General features: G+C 38.5%; 1 protein-coding gene across 1 annotated transcript in view; it reads left to right on the top strand.

Annotated features, from left to right (window-relative positions):
- Window positions 1–18479, top strand: part of PDE11A (phosphodiesterase 11A) — a 600047-nt gene that overhangs the window by 347826 nt on the left and 233742 nt on the right. The window contains exon 7 of the mRNA XM_049887539.1: window positions 17593–17657. Within this exon, the coding sequence (XP_049743496.1) occupies window positions 17593–17657 (65 nt within the window). The remainder of the gene's footprint in view (window positions 1–17592; window positions 17658–18479) is intronic.

The following is an 18479-nucleotide window of genomic DNA, read 5'->3' as shown; positions in this document are numbered from 1 at the left end:
ATAAATTACATTCTCTAATTAATCCATCATGTAATATTCAGCTCACGTATTGACAAAAGAAGTATTTGAAATTAGATGGATGGGGAGAGTGGTGGATTATTTTATAAATGTGTGGGAACAAATGCCTGGCAATTTATAAAAACAAAAAAAGTTGAATTTGTACTTCATACCTGTTAAAATACAATTTTTAAGACAAAATCATGACTCTCATGCAAATATAAGATAAATGCATATCAAAGATTGTTTTTAAATCATTAATTAATGAAAGAATCAATAAGATTCTTGTCTTAGTTATCAAGTGCTGCTATAACTGATATACCACAAGTGGATGGCTTTCACAAAGAGAAATTTATTCTTTCACAGTGTAGTAGGCTAGAAGTCCAAATTGAGGGCACCAGCTTCAGGGGAAGGCTTTCTGTCTGTATCAGCCCTGGGGAAAGGTCCTTATCATCAGTCTTCCCCTGGCCTAGGAGTTTCTCAGGAGCAGGGACCCTGGGTCCAAAGGAAGCGCTCTACTCCCGGCACTGCTTTCTTGGTGATATGAGGTCCCTATGTCTCTCTGCTTGCTTCTCTTTATATCTCAAAAAAGATTGGTTTAAGACACAACCTAATCTTGTAGAGTGAATCCGGCCTCATTAACATAACTGCTGTGAATTCCACCTCATTAACGTAGTCATAGAGGTACGATTTACAACACATAGGAAAATCACGTGAGATGACAAAATAGCAGACAGTTACACAATACTGGGAATCATGGACCAGCCAAGTTGACAGATATTTTGGGGGGACACAATTCAATCCATGACAGTTGTAAAACCCATCCAAAGAGCATTTGAGAAGCTAGGTGTTTATAGGCAATGTTAGGTTAAGATTTCTCAGGGACAAAACTGGTTAATGTACAACAAGGCTGTAAACTGTAATCTTTGACATCTTTTCCATCATATGGAAATCACTTGTATCTCTACCAGACAAAAAGCTACCAAGTACAAGTTAAGTCTGAGTCCTTTAATCAGTAGTAAACAATGAGTTGAGGTAAGTGTATTCCTTAGATCAGGAATTAGCAATTTTTTTTCTGGAAATGATCAGATAGTAAATATCTTAGTTCTTGTGGGTCATACAATCTCTGTTGCAGCTACTCAACACTGCAATTATAGCACAAAAACAACCACAGAAAATACATAAAGACTGAGCATGGCTGTGTTCCAAAAAAATTTTATTTACAAAATAGGTAGTAGGACAGATTTGGCCTGCAGGCAGTAGTTTGCAGACCCCTGTCCTAAATAATCCTTGGGTGATCATCTCCCTCTTATGACATTGAAAGATAACCACCACCTTGTTGGCCAATTTCTGTAGTGCCTATATAAATTTGACATGAATCAAAGATTTATTGTATAGAAAAATATTGGTGAATATTGTTTGTAATTGGGTAGATAAAGGCTTTCTAAAGCATTCATATAATTGCTATGAGAATATAAGCACATTAAAACACCAGCTGTGGTTTTTCAGTCATCAGGTTGGCAAAGATTTAAAAGAATTTTAAATAACATATTTAGAATTTCAAAACAACTGGTATGAGCATGCATATGAGAAAATGGACAATTTCATTACTGATGGTGGGAATTTAAATTGGAGTAACATTTATGGAAATCAGTTTGATAAAATATATTTTGGTTTTCTGAGGGCATAGCCTTTTCACTCACCAACTCCTCTTCTTAAAAGTTAGCGTAATCAATTGGTCTCAACCCACCTGGATCAAAGGAGAATGAAGAACACCAAGGTCACAAGATAATTATGAGCCTGAGACAGAAAGGGCCACATGAACTAGAGACTTACATCATCCTGAGACCAGAAGAACTAGATGGTGCCCGGCCACAACCGATGACTGCCCTGACAGGGAACACAACAGAGAACCCCTGAGGGAGCAGGAGAGCAGTGGGAGGCAGACCCCAAATTCTCATAAAAAGACCAGACTTAATGGTCTGACTAAGACTAGAAGAATCCCGGCGGTCATGGTCCCCAAACCTTCTGTTGGCCCAGGACAGGAATCATTCCCGAAGACAACTCATCAGACATGGATTGGACTGGACAATGGGTTGGAGAGAGATGCTGATGAGGAGTGAGCTCCTTGTATCAGGTGGATACTTGAGACTATGTTGGCATCTCCTGTCTAGAGGGGAGATGGGAGGGTAGGGGGGCTAGAAACTGGCAAAATGGTCATGAAAGGAGAGACTGGAAGGAGGGAGCGGGCTGACTCATTAGGGGTGAGTAAGTGGGAGTATGTAGTAAGGCGTATATAAGTTTATATGTGAGAGACTGACTGATTTGTAAACTTTCACTTAAAGCACAATAAAATTATTTTTTTAAAAGTTTGCATAATAAATTAGCTAGAGAAAAGAGAAACATGAGTATACAAGAATGTTTACTGCAATATTTATAATAGTGAAAAATAAAGTTATTCAAATAACAATAGAATAATTTTTATATAATGAAGTTAAATACAGTGAAAATTGGGTGGGACGAAGTAAAGGGCTAAATGAGGCTACCTGTATGCAGGCATCTTGGGCGAAGTACAGTGTTCACCAGAACAAGTCTTGCACACTTGCTTGGAGCAGTAAGGGCAGGTACCTGTGCAGGCTCAGGGATGTTTCCTGAGTCCTCCTTGGAGCCACAGTGGCAGGAGAGGTGGGATGGAACAAGGAAACTTGCAGACAAGCCGTTTTGGAAACGAGGCTTTCAATATATCAGGACAAATGAGAATGTGAGTAACAAATCACCCTGTAGCTGCTAATCTTAGTTAGCTAAAGAGAACTAAAGCCAAATTCATCACAAAAATATCTGTGAGTATGGGGCTTTCCAGTAAGTAAAGTAAGTAAGGGAGGCAGGTAGGCAGGAGTGAAAATTGCTGCCCAGAGGAGAGTATTGGTGAGAAAATGGTCAAAGACAATAGACTGAAATTCAAGTGCAGCCATGCTAGGTCACTCCTCTGACTCCATTCCCTCTTCTCCCACTATCCATTCAAAGAACAAGTAACAAAAAACCACCAGCATGGGACCTATGTAAAGGTAATATAAGAAAAAAGGAGGAAAGCGACATGAAAACAAAAGCGAGATGAAGAACACACACCAGAAAAGTTGCTAACAATTTTCCATCAAATGAAATTAAAGATAATATGATTTCTCAGAGGGAAAAATAAAGTGTTCAAAGAAGAGGTAGAAGCCTCAAAGGATAAATGATAAGCAATAGAAAGACAAGAAAACTGAGTTGGCAGAGCTTAGAAAAAAGTAGAAGAAAAATATGTGAGCATACAAAAATGAATATTACATCGAGAACATCAGAAAAAGAAAAGATGCCTTCAAAATGCTTTCAGGAGCATGAAGAATAAAGTTGGAAATGAAATGGAAAATAACAGAGTATAAAAAGATAAGAGAGAGAATGATAATAGTAGAGTCAGAATAAGGAAGTCCAAAATAAGCATAATTGGTATTTCTGAAGAGAACATGACAAATGGAACAGGGCAAAAAAATGAAAATTCCAATGCTAGGACATTATACTAAAATAAAGGCAAACTTGAATTTACAGGTTGAAAGAGCATATGATTTCAGGAAAAGTTGATACTGATTGCTTAGCACTGAAATAAATGCAGTCTTAATGGACTTCAAAGGTAATGAAAAAATTTTATGGGCCTCCAGACAAAAAATCAAGTCACGTATTGGAGAAAAATTCATTCTTTTGTTAGACTTCCTGATGGCATTCTCCAGTGCTAGAAGATAACTGGGCACCGTCTACAACGTCCTTAGGGGGCAAAAAAAATATGACCCTACAATTTTAAATCCAGACAAAGTAATATTCAGTTATAAAAGCCACAGCTAGATATTTTCATTTATGCAAAGAAGAGCACAGGAAATACAGTTCCAAGAGTCCCTTCCTGAAAAAATTTAAGAGGTTGAAATCCAGCCAACCAAGTGATGAACGAAGAAGACATGATAAACAAGACTAGTATTGAATGCATAAAAAACAGGAAGCCTGTGATTTTAGAAACAACCATAAGCTTTATATTGTAAATGATAACAATAATGCTAGTTCCCCACGCTCCCAAGTCTGAAAGGGGCGACGTATTGGTATGTGTCTGCATGGGCAATGAGTTTTGCTACAGAAAAAGAACATTGTGCTTGGGGAATCTATCCCTTTTATATGGAGTGGTATCAAGCCTCACCTCTCCAGGTTGTTTGGTGCAAACACAAGCCTGATCAATGAACTGGGTAAAGAGAGGTGAGGAACTTCCCTTGTGATGTACACAGTAAGCCTATGCAAGCAGTGCTCATGGCAGATTGCCTTCTGCCAACAGGTATCTTTGGATTCGCACAGTATTTTAATTTTAATGTGTGAAATTTATCAATCTTCCATTTTGATTTGTGCTTTAAGAGTTTTGTTTAAAAATCTCTATCTACTTCATATTATAATCTCCTCCTGTATTTTCTTTAACTCATCTTGTATTTATGGTCTTATACATCCATCTGGCATTTATTTTTGTGTGTAGTGTAATGCCATTTATGTGTAAACAATCATCTCAGCGCTGTTTTTCCCCCATGTTGTCATGCTGCCTCTATGTTACATCAAGTTTCCATACGTACCTGAGTCTGTTTCTGAGTTCATGATTTTGTCCCACTGATCTGTTTGTCAATTTCTGCACCAGTATCGCACTGTCTCAATTTCTATAGTTTCATAAAACCCAGTGCCGTCGAGTCGATTCTGACTCATAGCGACCCTACAGGACAGAGTAGAACTGCCCTATAGTTTCATAATACACTTTAATGTCTGAGAGGGCAAGCCCTCAGTCTTGTTCTCCTTGGGCTTGTCTATTCTTTACCCACTGTTTTTCCATATAAATTTTAAGAGCAGCTTATCAATTCTATGAAAAATTTGGTATAGATTTTGATTGCAGTTGCTTTAATTTAGGGATCAATCTGTGGGAATTATACAAGTAACAGAATTCAAAAGAAAGTGGCTTAAATAACAAGGACATTTATTATCTTACATGATGAGAAGTCTGGAGGAGGTGATTCTGGGGATAGTTTAGCAGCCTGATGATGTAATCAAGGACCCAGGTTCTGTCCATTTTCCTCTGCTTGTCTCAGTGACTGGCTTTCAACGTCTGACTTTTTCTCTCAATGTCTGGGAGGCTGGCACAGCTCCAGGCAGCATGTCATCAAATAACTGTGTCCCAGGAGAGGAAGAAAGAGAAACTTCTTTTCATATATCTTTCCTTTCTTCTGAGAAGAAAGTATTTTCCAAAAGCCCCTGGCAGCTTTTTCCCTCAAGGCTCATTGGTCAAGACTGGGATGTTGTTCAAACCTTTTATATTTTTAAGACTTTTTTGTTCTCCATCTGTTACCGGAGAATGGCCTCGGTTCTTGTCTTCGGTGTAGGAAAGAATTCAAACACTGAGACAAATAGTGCCAAGTGAAAAAAAAAACCAGTGCCAAGTGAGCAGAGGTTTATTAGCAAGCAGAGGGTTTTTTTTTTTTAGAGGGTTAGTAGTAAAAGTACACTTGACTAGGAAGCGTCAAGCAGGCTACTCAGGCAGAGAAAGAATCTGAGTGCCCCATAGTCGTTTTTTTAGGGTTTTATACTCCTTTTTTCTCTTGATTTGTCTCTATTAACATTTAAAACCCAGGACAAGACCGCCCCACGAAGACTATTTTCTTGGCTTAAGGTTTAATTACCGAGTTAGAGATCTTATCAAATTAGGGACTTTATCAAGTTAAGGGATTTATCAAATCAAAGACCCCTGTAAAGATCATTTCCTTGGGTTAAAGTTTAACTATGTAGGGACCATCTTATTGAGGAATGTCACCACCTCCTGTCTCTTCCTTTGTTGGGATTGTCTTATTGAGGAATGTCACCATCCCCTGTCTCTTCCTCTTCCCCTTCCCGAGTGCAAGCTCTCCCCCTCCCCCTTACACATCTGTCATTTTCTGATAGAAGTATGTTCAAGTCTTCAGTGTAAATGAGATCACTATCTCCTTGTAACTCTGTAGGTTGTGGATTTAGCTTCTCATATTAGTATTAATTGTTTATGTTTTTTTGAATTTGGGATTGCAGCTCATTTTGATGGGATAATTTTTTGTTAGTCTGTGCCATTGTTTTCTTATTTCTTCCTTGTCCTCATCCCTCCCTGTCTAACAGTATGCACAGCTCCCTGGCCCCTAGTGCAGAGCCAGGTCTTAAAATAGTGGCTCGAGTCTCCTGCTGTGTGGTAACATTACACTAAGCTAGAGACAGCTTGATTCAGTTTCTGGGGTTACCTGTCTCAATGGAACACATTTAGTCCCCAGGACGCAATAGAAGCTGAAATTCCAGCCATAGCTTCCTGCCTGTTTCTGGACTTGTGGCACTGTGATTTCAGGCCGATGCCTTTAGAGGTCTTTTTTTTTTTCCTCCCATCCCTCTTCCCCTTTCTCTTTCCTTGTCCTTTTAAACTCTTGAAGTCTTTTTGGTTTTTTCTTTCTGTGTTTTATCAATGTTTGCTCTGTATTTTGAAGCGAGCAGGTATGTCAAAGCATGAACTTACAGCACATCTCCACTGGCATCCCATATGGTACTTTTATAATCAGGAAAAAATTAAAAATGTCACTTCAGGGAAAAAATGCTCAAACTTTCCTTCCTCCAAAAAGAACTTTGGCTTCTTGTCTCTATTTTATGTGAATCATTCCTGGAAACAAAAACTTCTAGGTATTTTTGTGATTCTAATACTTTAAAAAAAAATGTTACTACCAAGGTGTATTATTTTCATGGCTTTGCTAAATTTTAGAGAAAAAACATTTGTCATAGATTGAATTATGTCCCCCCCTCCAAAATGTATGTATCAGTTGAGCTGGGCCGTGATTCCCAGTATTGTGTGATTTTCCCATATGTTGTAAATCCTGCCTGTATGATGTTAATCAGAGAAGATAGGCAGCAGTTGTGTTAGTGAGGCAGGACTCAGCCTACAGGATTATATTGTGTTTTGAGGCAATCTCTTGAGATATAAAAGATAGAAGCAAGCAGAGAGACAGGGGGACCTCATACTACCAAGGAAGCAGCACTGGGGAGCAGAGCATGCCCTTTGGACCTGGGGTCCCTGCTCCTGAGAAGCTCCTCCACCATGGGAAGATTGAGGACAAGGACCTTCTTCCAGAGCTGACAGAGAGAGAAAGCCTTCCCCTGGAGCTGACGCCTTGACTTGGGACTTGCAGCTTACTTGACTGTGGGGAAATAAATTTCTCTTTGTTAAAGCCATCCACTTGTGGTATTTCTGTTATGGCAGCACTAGGTGACTAAGACAACATTTAAATCTAAGTGTAGAAGCTTTGATTCACCAAGATCTTAACTCAGTCTTGACAGACTGTGTTCATGTTCTGTAAGCTGGGCATTCAGGCGTAAACTGACCAGCTTACTAAATGGATGCCAAAAATAGAAATGAAGAATTCCTTTCTAGCCTTCTTTTCATGCCAAAATTAATATTTTACCCTCTTTTGCGTCTCTTAAGTATTTCAGTAGATCAATTTTATGTGACTTTGCCAATGGTATTTTCCACTAGACTGAAAAAAAAAAAAAAAAGATTGCTCCATAGCTAGTTGCTGTCAACATTAGTAAATATTTAGTCCTTTGAACTGAATTTTTCCTTGTTAATGTTATCCCACTCCATGAATCCGTCTAAGCAATTCCTATCATATCTCTTAGTTTCTTTCCAGCTCATGTATTTACTATTATCTTTATTTCTTTCTGTGCTTAGTCAAGTAGAGCAAATGTAGACATTTTAATCCTATGTCCCAAGGCACTGTCTAAGCCCCAGCGTTTGCACTGTTTTCCTTTCATGGATCGTCCTGATGGCTGGCAGTTACTGTGTTGTCTAGGACTCTACTGAGCACTTCACAGCTAAGCTTATAAATGTGAACCTAGTTTCTGGAGTTCATAGAGCAAGCTAGCTAGGATGCTTGTTTTCTAATACATGCCTTAGCATCTTGGTTCTTACATAATGTACATACAATTAGGTCATTGAACTACATGATCTTCCTGAACCCAACACTTGAGAGGAAGAGGTGGGGTGACCATCAATCTGATTGTTGTCCAGCAGCCTTTGATTCAATCCCCTCCGTCCTCCCGGAAGGGAAAAATTGCTGCAGGCTTTCCTTCCAATTTCACTTCCTTTCCATTTCCCCAACTTTTTTCTTTTTTTCTCCCTGTAAGGAAGCCAACTTAAATTTGATTTAATTTTTGTCCCAAGTGCTTTTTCTGTAGTGCAAAATGCAAGGTATCAAAAGAAACTGTAATGATTATCCAGACGGTCATTGTGTTTTATAAATTATTAACCATGAACATATATTTTAATATATTAACCCAACCCACTTTATTAATAAATATATATCAATATAACTTAACTCACATCATTAATCATTTACATATATGTTAATTACATGTATGTATGGAAACCCTGGTGATGTAGTGGATAAGTGCTATGGCTGCTAACCTTAAGGTTGGCAGTTCGAATCCACCAGGCGCTTCTTGGAAACTCTATGGGGCAGTTCTACTCTGTTCTATAGGGTCGCTATGAGTCGGAATCAACTCAACGGCAGTGCGTTTGGGTTTTGGTTTTATGTATATGTATGTAGACATCTCCATCACATCCTGCCCTAAATCTTCATCACCTCTGGTATTTCCGATTTTAGTTAATAGAATCGTCATCATTTAGTAAGTAACTCAAGCTAAAAAACACAGAGTAGTTTTTAAGTCTTTTTCACCATCTACATTCTAAGTCTTGTTGATTCTATGTCTGAAACATCGTTTCTGGGTCCTCCAGTAAACCTCTTCTGCCACTGTCTTGACTCTGTCTATGCTAATCTCTGAACTAGATAATTTCCTCCTGACTCATTTGCTTGCAGACAGAGCATTCTCCCTTCCAATCAACACAATAATGTTTCTAGTTATCTTTTTAAAAGACCCATCTGCCCATTCCATGTTCAAAACTTTTGGTAGCTATCTGTTCCCTACGCATTAAAGTTCAAACTGCCTATCATTCAAGGCCTACCACCTCTGGCCCTAATGTGTCTTTTGGTTCTACTTTCTGGTCCACTAGTTCCTTCTATCCCTTTCTTCCACCCAGGGCCGGATTAAGGCATGTGAGGGCCCTAAACACTGATAATCTGTGGTGCATCCTCTTCTGCTTACTCATTCATTCAAACGGGATATGTGAATTAGATATATACATATATATGTTATATGTGTATGTCTTAGCTATCCATGATGTGACTTCTTTTTAAATATGTGACTATAATATTTTTTTATAATATTAGTGATTGAATGCAAAAGTGGTGTATGCTCTTATAAATTCTTCAATGATTTCATCACAAGTTAGCTGCCAAACAAACTCTACTTCCATATATAATGAGGATAATGAATTGAGTCTTTCTTAAATCATTGCTGTGCACTTACTTTTCCTTGTGTCCTGTATGCCTTACATCTATGGACCTTTACTTTGAACTACTGGCGCCCCTATTTTATTGATGGCCTAAGCATGTGTTTACCTTGCTTATTGGGTAATCTGTCCCTGTTTCCACTTGTACCCCACCACACATGCTCAGCCTGTGAGTGTGTTGTTGGCCTCTGTATCTTTGCACATATTGTCCCATTGAAAGACAAAATGCACTGGACAATTAAAAAAAAAAAACTGGACAATTAAAGAGATTATATTTAGGCAATAGGGAGAATATTCATTAATGAGGAATGTGTGAAAGAAAAGGGAGGGGGCCTGAGGTTTTACAGAAGCAGGTAGACAAGGCAGTTATAGGCCAGTCTATGGGAATCATGAGGAAGGAAGGAGACGGGTCTCTTCTTAGAGTATGAGAAGATGAACTGGTCCTCTGTGGTTAACCAATTCCAGAACCCAAAATGGTTGAAGGATTTGTTTACCATTGCTGTTTTCCTGAAGCAGAGGGGCTCAGGTAAAGTTTAGCATTGTCATATCTGTACTGGCTATTCTGTGTGCACGAGTACATGCACACAAGCAAACACACACACACACACACACACACACTCACCAGCTGTTGTCTCCCTTTTTTCTTGCTCAGCTGATCTCTACATTCTTTACCATGGGCTTTTTTGCCCTCTGGCTTTTGGTTGGGTTTGGCTAACAGGAAAAAAAAAAGGGGGGCAGAAGAAAATTAGAGAGCTGGAGGAGAGCGAGGTTGGGGGTGGTTATTGCCTCTGTTTATTCTTTGCTACCTCTAGCAGTGGCTGTGACTGAATTCTTCCAAGATCCCTCTATACAGCTCTAACTTCTGCTAGGTTCCAGTAACACTGTTTCTTCCCTTTATTCCTTCTTTCCTCCCTCTTTACTGTGTTCCTTCATACCTAGAGGTCTTAATGGTTTTCCAGTGTAGCTTGTCTCTAGGTGCCTTTCCTTTCCTTCCTTGTTTCTCTTAACCCTGCCCACACCTGTGTAGCTAGGCCTCTTATTGAATTATGTTCATTTAGACCCTTTTGAGTGTGTGTTCTGTTTCCTGCAAAAATTTATTTAATTCCTCAGCCTGGAAAGCATTCCCCACTTCTTGGTTTGAAGCAGGCCGGCTCATCCTTTAAGATAGAGTTCATACAAAGCCTTCCTGAACACCTTCTTCTGTGTACTTGTAGCATTTTGAACATATATTATCTCGTAATTATATATTTGTGAACTGTTTTGCCCTCTGTACTATGTTATGAGTTCCTCAAAGGCAGTATATGATTTATGCCCCTTGGTATTTCCAGAGACTATAATAATGCCTGGTGCAATAAGTATGTGGTAAATGTTGATTGAGCGAACAAATAATTAGAATAAATTATCCATTGGCAGAAGTGAGATGAATAACTAGTTTATCAAGAAAGATGATAGTGGATAATTATTTAATTCATTCATTTGCTCTTATAGAAAAATAGGGATTCAGAAAACAAAACAACCAAAAACAGTGATTACTTAGTAGATCATTCCCATTTTCTTTTTGGTGGCAGGAATATCTATTTGAACATAGTTTTGTTTTTTAAGTTGTTTTTAAATTAAAAGAACAGAGAGAAACTAGACCAACTAGTGCTTGACAAATATCCAAATCAAAAAGACTTCTGTCCATGGAGCTTTTCCAAAGGACAGGCAAAGGCAAACGGAGGATATTTTGTTTACTTCACTGTGGCATGTGTACTGCTTTCCCCAGGGCGCGATAACCAGCGCTGATCCACAGTGAAGGGAACTTAGAACCGCTTGTTCCTTGACCTATAAGCCATTTCTATTCTGTCCTTTACAAAATTGTGTTTTTACTTAGTGTGAGTGTGCATGTTTGTTTTTTTAACTGATGCTCATTTAGAATTAGAGAGTAAATAAAAAAAGTTAATGAAACTAAAAATCATAGGATTGGTCCACATCAATAAAGCATACATTTTATTATCTTTTATTTTTGCCTTTACCTGCTTTTTAGTTGGTCATAATCTATCCAGTGGCACTCTATATATCTCATCAAATTATATAAAAATATTTTAGTGGTTGTTGCTGTCTTATTTTTTAACCCAGATGTCCGACTATGAACAATTTTCTACTTGAATGCATTGTACTTTCAATAAGTTCTTTTTAAAAATATAAATCAGTTGATGCTTTGAGGGGTAGCCAAAGGCTTGCCTGCCTAGAATTTGCTTTTAAAAGATAAACTTTTGAGAGTGAAAAGAGACGCTATTAATAATTGTCCCAGGGCCTCCATATTGTCCCAGAATAACAGGCTTAATTAAAGTGGGACTCTCTGATGTCAACTGGAACATATAGTAATATGCATGTTCTCAAGTATACCCCCCCACCACTTGCCTCAATGCCTAAAATTTCTGTTGTCATGATGTTGCCTTAGATTAAGAGATTATGACACCAGAAATCCTTTTTTTCCTGAAATATGAATAAGTTATATGGGAGTATTAATATATTCCTCAATCATCAACCATTAACACTTCAGCAGAAAATAACTAGTTGATCGGGCCCAGAGAAGGTTCTAGGGCAGGAGTCTCTAAACTTCATCTGTAAAGGGCCGGATAGTAAATACTTTAGTCTTCGTGGGGCATATGGTCTCTGTTACAACTGTGCAACTCTGCTCTTGAGGTGAAAAACAGTCACAGATAATATGTAAATGAATTAATGTGGCTGTGTAACAATAAAACTTTGTTTACAGAAACACCTCTCTGGCTGGATTTGGCCTGGGACCATCTTTTGTCCACCTCTGCTCTAGAGAAATGGGAGCCAGGAAGATTAGTCTACATATCCATGCCATCCATGTGCCAAAGGGCAGTTCTTAAAATACCTAACTCTTGAGCAAATAGAAAGTGAGCATGTATCAAAGATTTATTTAACTCATTAATAAGGGAAACCAGCAAGGGTGGTATAGCAGGCACTGAAAGAGTGCTGGAATAAGATTGCTAGATTAAAAAAAAAAAAATGATTATTATCCTCCAGGACGATAAAATTGTCACTATTGGGCTTATTTTCTTTCTACTGCACAGAAATCACTTGCATCCGTACCCGTAAACAAAACCCTTTGCCTTGGAGTCGATTCTGACTCATAGCCACCCTACAGGACAGAGTAGAGCTCTGGGTTTCCAAGGAGCGACTGGTGGATTTGAACTGCCAACCTTTTGGTTAGCAGCTGAACGCTTAACCACTGCACCGCCAGGGCTCCTTTGCATCTGTAGTTGGATAAAATGTATTTGTCTTGCTATAGGACAAAAATCATTTGTATTGCTAAATTAAGTGAAACCAAGTGTTCTTAGTAATATCAAAGAGTTTAATTTTATCTATCAGATCAGGAAACTAAAGAAAATATCTGACTTGATTTCCAAATGCAGAAATAATTAATAGTTTATTAACAACTTGATTGATTTTATGCAAAGCTGAGTGTTTTACTTCAAGTTACTTGCAGTCTTATTCTGCAAATATATATAAAGTGCTCCTACTTTTATCCTGTTACAGTTTTAACTTTAAGACTTATTTAGCGTATAGTTTGAGGGATTTATTATTTGGTAATAACAAATAGTCTCTTCACAGTTTGCTGACCTTGTGAGACTCAAGTATATTTTAGCTGAATCAAGATTTCTAAGTGATTGGTTTCTGTTTAAGTCTTCAGGATAGGTGTTCCAGTTACTTTTGCTGTGTAACAAATAAGCCCAAAACTTAGAGGCTTAAACCAACCATGTTATTGTGCTCATAGTGCCTATGCATCAGGAAACTGGAGAGGGCACAGCAGGGATGGCTTATCTCTGCCCAGGATATCTGGGGCCTCGGTTGGGAAATCTGGAAGATTGGGGGTGACCTGATGGTTAGGAACTGGACTCATCTGAAGGCTTGTTCAGTCAAACCTGGTACCTGAGCCAGGCTTCTGGGCTGGGCTGGCTTAAAAAGTGGGACTGCTGACCAGAACACCTACTTGTGCCCTCTATGTGTGATTTGACTCCCTTTCAACGTGGTGGTCCCAGGGCAGTTAGACTTCTTACATGGCTCCAGGGACAAGTATTCCAACAAAGTGGATGCCGCATTGCCTTTCATGACAGTCTCGGAAGGCACAGAACAACTTTTCCATCTATTGCATTGGTCAAAGCATGGCATCTCAGGGCTTCAGGGACAAGTATTCCAATGGCCAAGGTAGAAACTGCATTGGCTTTCATGACAGTCTCGGTAGGCACAGAACACCTCTTCCATTTATTGTATTGGCCAAAGCAATTGGAATCTGACTTGATTCAAGAAGAGGGGACATAGACCCTACCTCTTGGTAGGAGAGTGCAGGATCACATTGTAGAAAAGACTGTGGGATAGGAGATGTTGTTGTGGCCATCTATGGAAAATAAAATTTGCCACAATGATTCTTAGTTCACATTAGAATATTAAATGAAATATGTTCTATGGTTTTGTCAAGGATATTTCCTTATAGTTGAACAGTTGTCATTTAGCTAGTCCCACACAATTTCTTTGTGATAGACTTTTCTTTCTTTCTTTTTCCTAATGTTGCATTTTTAGTGTAGGCTCATTACCTCACGGATGAAACTTTTTATATTTAATCTATTCCCTGTTCCCAAGTCATTTTCTCAGGTATCCGTAATACCCTGTAAATGGTTAATTTAAAAGGCTTTTGAAACATGATTGCATCTGGCGGAGGCAAATATAAATGTCAACCTTGGAAGCATCCAGTGACATTCAGATATATTCCTTTCAGCACAGGGGACTTGTTTTTCTAGCGTGTAGCGTATCTTGTCAAAAGAGAGCCAGAAGGAGGCCCTTTCCACTCAACATTTTTAGTGTCATTGAAAGTGCTGGCATTTTAGAGTCAAGCAGAATTAATCCTATTTGCCCCATTTAGTTGTGTAACACTGAGCAATTTTTAAAAAAATTGTGGACTAATTTCCTCATCTGTACACTGAGGATCAAAAATCCCTACTTTATACCACTGTAATAAGGAAATTAAAAAATTTAAGAAACTCCTGATATAAGGCCTGGCTTAGTAGTAGCTAATAATAAGAAAAGGAGCTCTGGTAGTACCATGCTTAAGTACTCAGCTGCTAATCAAAAGGTCAGCAGTTTGAACCCACCAGCCACTCTGTGGGAGGAAAAGTGGCAGTCTGCTTCTCTAAAGATTGCCAGCCTCGGAAACCTTAAGGGGCAGTTCTATTTGTCCCATAGGGTTACTATGCGTTGAAATTGACTCGGCAGCAAAGGGTTAATAATAAGAAAAACAAGTAGGAAATGAGGAGGAGGGCTATGAAAGCTCCTGAGAGGAACAAGCAGCTAAATACTGAGGGCCTATAAGAGTCGGAAACGACTTGATGGCACTAGTTTTTTTTTTTTATGAGGACTGCAGAGGACTCTGCCCACTGTCGTCCCTTGGTTCAGACCTGGTGGAATCTAAACAAAAGTGTAACTCATTGCAAACTTTCTTTTCTCTCTTTTCCTAGCTTGCTCTTCTCTCTCCTTTACTTTTTTCTTGATTTTCTCCTCTTGCCTTTTTTCTCTACCTCTATTATCTTTTTTTTATTATTATCTATTCATTCTCATCACCCCTATATAACTCAGCGTCGAGTTCAGCTGCGTATTACAGAAAAATCCAAAATAATAAAGGCTTAAACAAGATAGAGATTTATTTCTCAAACATACTAGAAGTCCACAGGCATTCAGTCTAGGGATAATATGGTGGCTCTTCAGTTCTCAAGAACCCAACTAGCATCTTGGTTTCTATCTTGTTCCTCTTCTATCCTTTACACATTGATGTATGGCTCCAGCCATCCTTCAGGCTCCAGCCATCACAATTGTATTATAGGCAGCAGGACACAGGAAAGATCAAAAAAGAGCATATAAATACTAGCCTGCTGCCACCTTTAAGTAGACTCCGTGGAAGTCCCATACTACACTTCTGTTTAATAGTGTTTACATTGAGTAGAACTTAATATATGACCATACCTAGCTGTAAGAAAGGTGAGGGAAATGATCTTTCATCCTGCACAGCAATATGGCCAGCTAAAAATTGGAGTTCTGTTACTAAGAAAGAGACAGTGGATGTTGGGGTAGCGATGTGCTGTTTTTGTCAAAACTCCTGTTGCCTTTTCGTACTCCTATTTTATCTTTGTAAACTCATAGCAAAAATGCCCTTCCCACCCAAGAAGTGAACAGAAGAAGTGAAAAAGATGGGGACTTATATAATAGAATGCAAATATATAAGCTCATATAATTTAAAATAATTTAGTGTTAAATATTAAGAGGGCCACATGGGGGCTGTCATTAGCAGCAAAAAGTGAATCCCAGAGAAGGACTTGTATTCACTCCGACAGCAGTGAGGAACTGAGGAGGCACAAAACACTGGGAGCCAGTTATGAAGAGCTAAAAGCAGTTTTTTAATGATAAGCGTAGAAGAATGGAGAAAAAGAAACAGGAGGAATGGAACTTGGGGAGTAGATTTCTGGACATGCTGACAGAGAAGGGCAACTCAGACATGGAAACTGAGTCAGAATCTGAGTATTGAAAATCCTGAGAATGTTCATCAGTGATTTCCTGTGGGCAGACATGGAATTAGAGTGATGGGGGGAGAAGCAACTCCTGTCTGGGTAATGAGGCAGAAGCCCACCAAGATAGCAGGTGGTAAGGAAATAAAGCAAATAAAAAAGAGCACCTAGGACTCATTCAGAAGAAGTCCTTGCTCTTTTCAAGACCAAAGAGGAACAAAATAGAACTTAAAATGTGAAAACGTAGTAGAAGATTATGAGAATGAGGTATTTGAAAGTGGTTCTCAACCGTTGCTATGCATCTGAATTACCTGGGAGAGATTTTTAAAAGGTAGATGCTGAGGGCCCACCACTAGAGAGTCTAATTCAGGTGACCTAGATTGTGGCTCCAGTGTCAGTAATTTTTAAAAAACTTCTATAACACTGGCCTAGAAAAAAACTGGAGAAGAAGTGACTTTAGAGGATTTCTTAAGGCTTTTACTCCCTTCTCAAATGAATACCATGAGACTGAATGTCTGTATTTCTGAACTATATTTACATTTTCTGTGCCAATAAATTCCATTTCAATGCAATAAAACTTGGGTCAGGTTCTTGCACTGAGTGTGCTGGCTTCATTGGACAGGGTGAGGGAGGAAGTGTCCACACTGGGATGATTGTTGAAGAAGGTGCCTTCCTCTTCTTTATGCTTTGAGTGGTGGCAGCAAAATGTTCACCTGGGAGCAATGATGAGCCAGGGATGCTAACTTTAGGAGCTTGGGATTGAAGAAGGGCATCCTTTTTGAGGGTTGGTGTCTTAGTTTCCTAGAGCTGCCATAACAAAATACCACAAAGTAGATGGCTTTAAAGACTGTAAATTTATTGTCTCACAGTCTTGGAGGCTAGGAGTCTAATTCAAGGCATTGGCAAGGCCATGCTCACTCTATCTGCTCTTGAGGAAGATCCTCCCTTGTCTTTTGCAGCTTTTGGTAGTTCCAGGTGTCTCTTGGTGTTTCTTGGCTTATACACACATCTTCACATGGCATCTTCCCCCTGCACGACCCTTTCTCCATGCCTGTTCTCCCTTTTATAAGACCTCACTTTGAAGGAATTAGGACCCACTCTACTCTGGCATGACTTCATTAACTGATCACATGTTCAGAGACAAACTCTATATCCAAACAAGGTCACATTCACTGGTACAGGGGTTAAGACTTCAAAATATCTTTTGTGGGGGGCACAATTCAATTCATAACAGAAGGTGATTGAGTTGTTAAAACGGCAGTTAAAAAAAATTTGGATTCCAATGAGATATCCCTCTGAGTGACCACCACAGGATAGTATACTTCATTGTAAAAAAAAATATGTATTTTATAAAGTATTAAAACTTTGGCAATGTATGCTATGTAAGAAGAAAACACAGAACACAGGATAGAATTTTCTTCTTCGGTCACTTGGCATTTCCTCACTTAAAATCTCTCTTTAATCTCCAATTTTCATAATAATCATTATAAAGATACATAACATTTATTGCATTATTTTAGAACTGTGGAAAAGCTTTAATTGACCTGAATTTATTGTCTTTCTGTGTGGCAGGTGGTGAAGTTTACCAAATCCTTTGAATTGATGTCCCCAAAATGCAGCGCTGATACTGAGAACAGGTAGGGTTTGTGGGTTTCATGTTTGACTTTTGATATTCTTTGGTCCTTGGTGTTATTAGCAGTGTTGCATAATTCTTTGAAGGTAAGGGTTGAGTCTTTCTCTATATCAGCAAGTGTAACCAAATATTATTACTCTTCTGTATTTCAGGGCTTAAATACAAACTATAGTATAAAAATACATGCATATGTATCTAGCTTGTGATTCGTTTTTAAGACCAAATTTTGGAATTTATTTTACAATTAAATGTTGTTTTTAGTCCCTTATTTCCCTGAATCTTGTAACATTTAAAAAAAAAATCTCAGAATATTCTGATGATTTTTGGACCTTGTATTGAAATCTTTTATGCAAGTTAATAAGGCATGGCAACAGAGCAAACTTGTTTTCTTTTAGCCAACAGGTTTAATTTCTCTGCATACCAAACATTTGACTGAAAGTGCTAACAAAGTAAATTTTTAGATATTTCCTAACTCTGCAGATAGCCTAACTTTTTTACTTATTCCAGCCTTCTCTTTTTCATTTTCCCATTTGTTTTCTAATATTTGACTAATAACATCCCCTTATAAAAAATAGTGAGTTCCTAAGAATTCAATTTTTGACCCTGTTGGCATTTCTGAGGCTATAACCGGGTAAAAGTGAAAGTTAGGGACAACCAGCAAATTTCTGTTAGCTTTGCACTGCCCCAAATAAGAAGCGCTGGCTGCTATAAGAATGGATTCCCTTTACTTTTGTTGCCTCTGGAGAAGGGCTAAAAAATAGTGAAATTGACCAAAATGCAGAGATATGGAGAAAGACAGGTAAAATACTTGGGACAACCTGATGAT

This window comes from Elephas maximus, chromosome 6, assembly GCF_024166365.1.
Source record: "Elephas maximus indicus isolate mEleMax1 chromosome 6, mEleMax1 primary haplotype, whole genome shotgun sequence".
Lineage (NCBI taxonomy): Eukaryota > Metazoa > Chordata > Mammalia > Proboscidea > Elephantidae > Elephas > Elephas maximus.
This window is presented reverse-complemented; position numbering and strand designations above follow the sequence as displayed.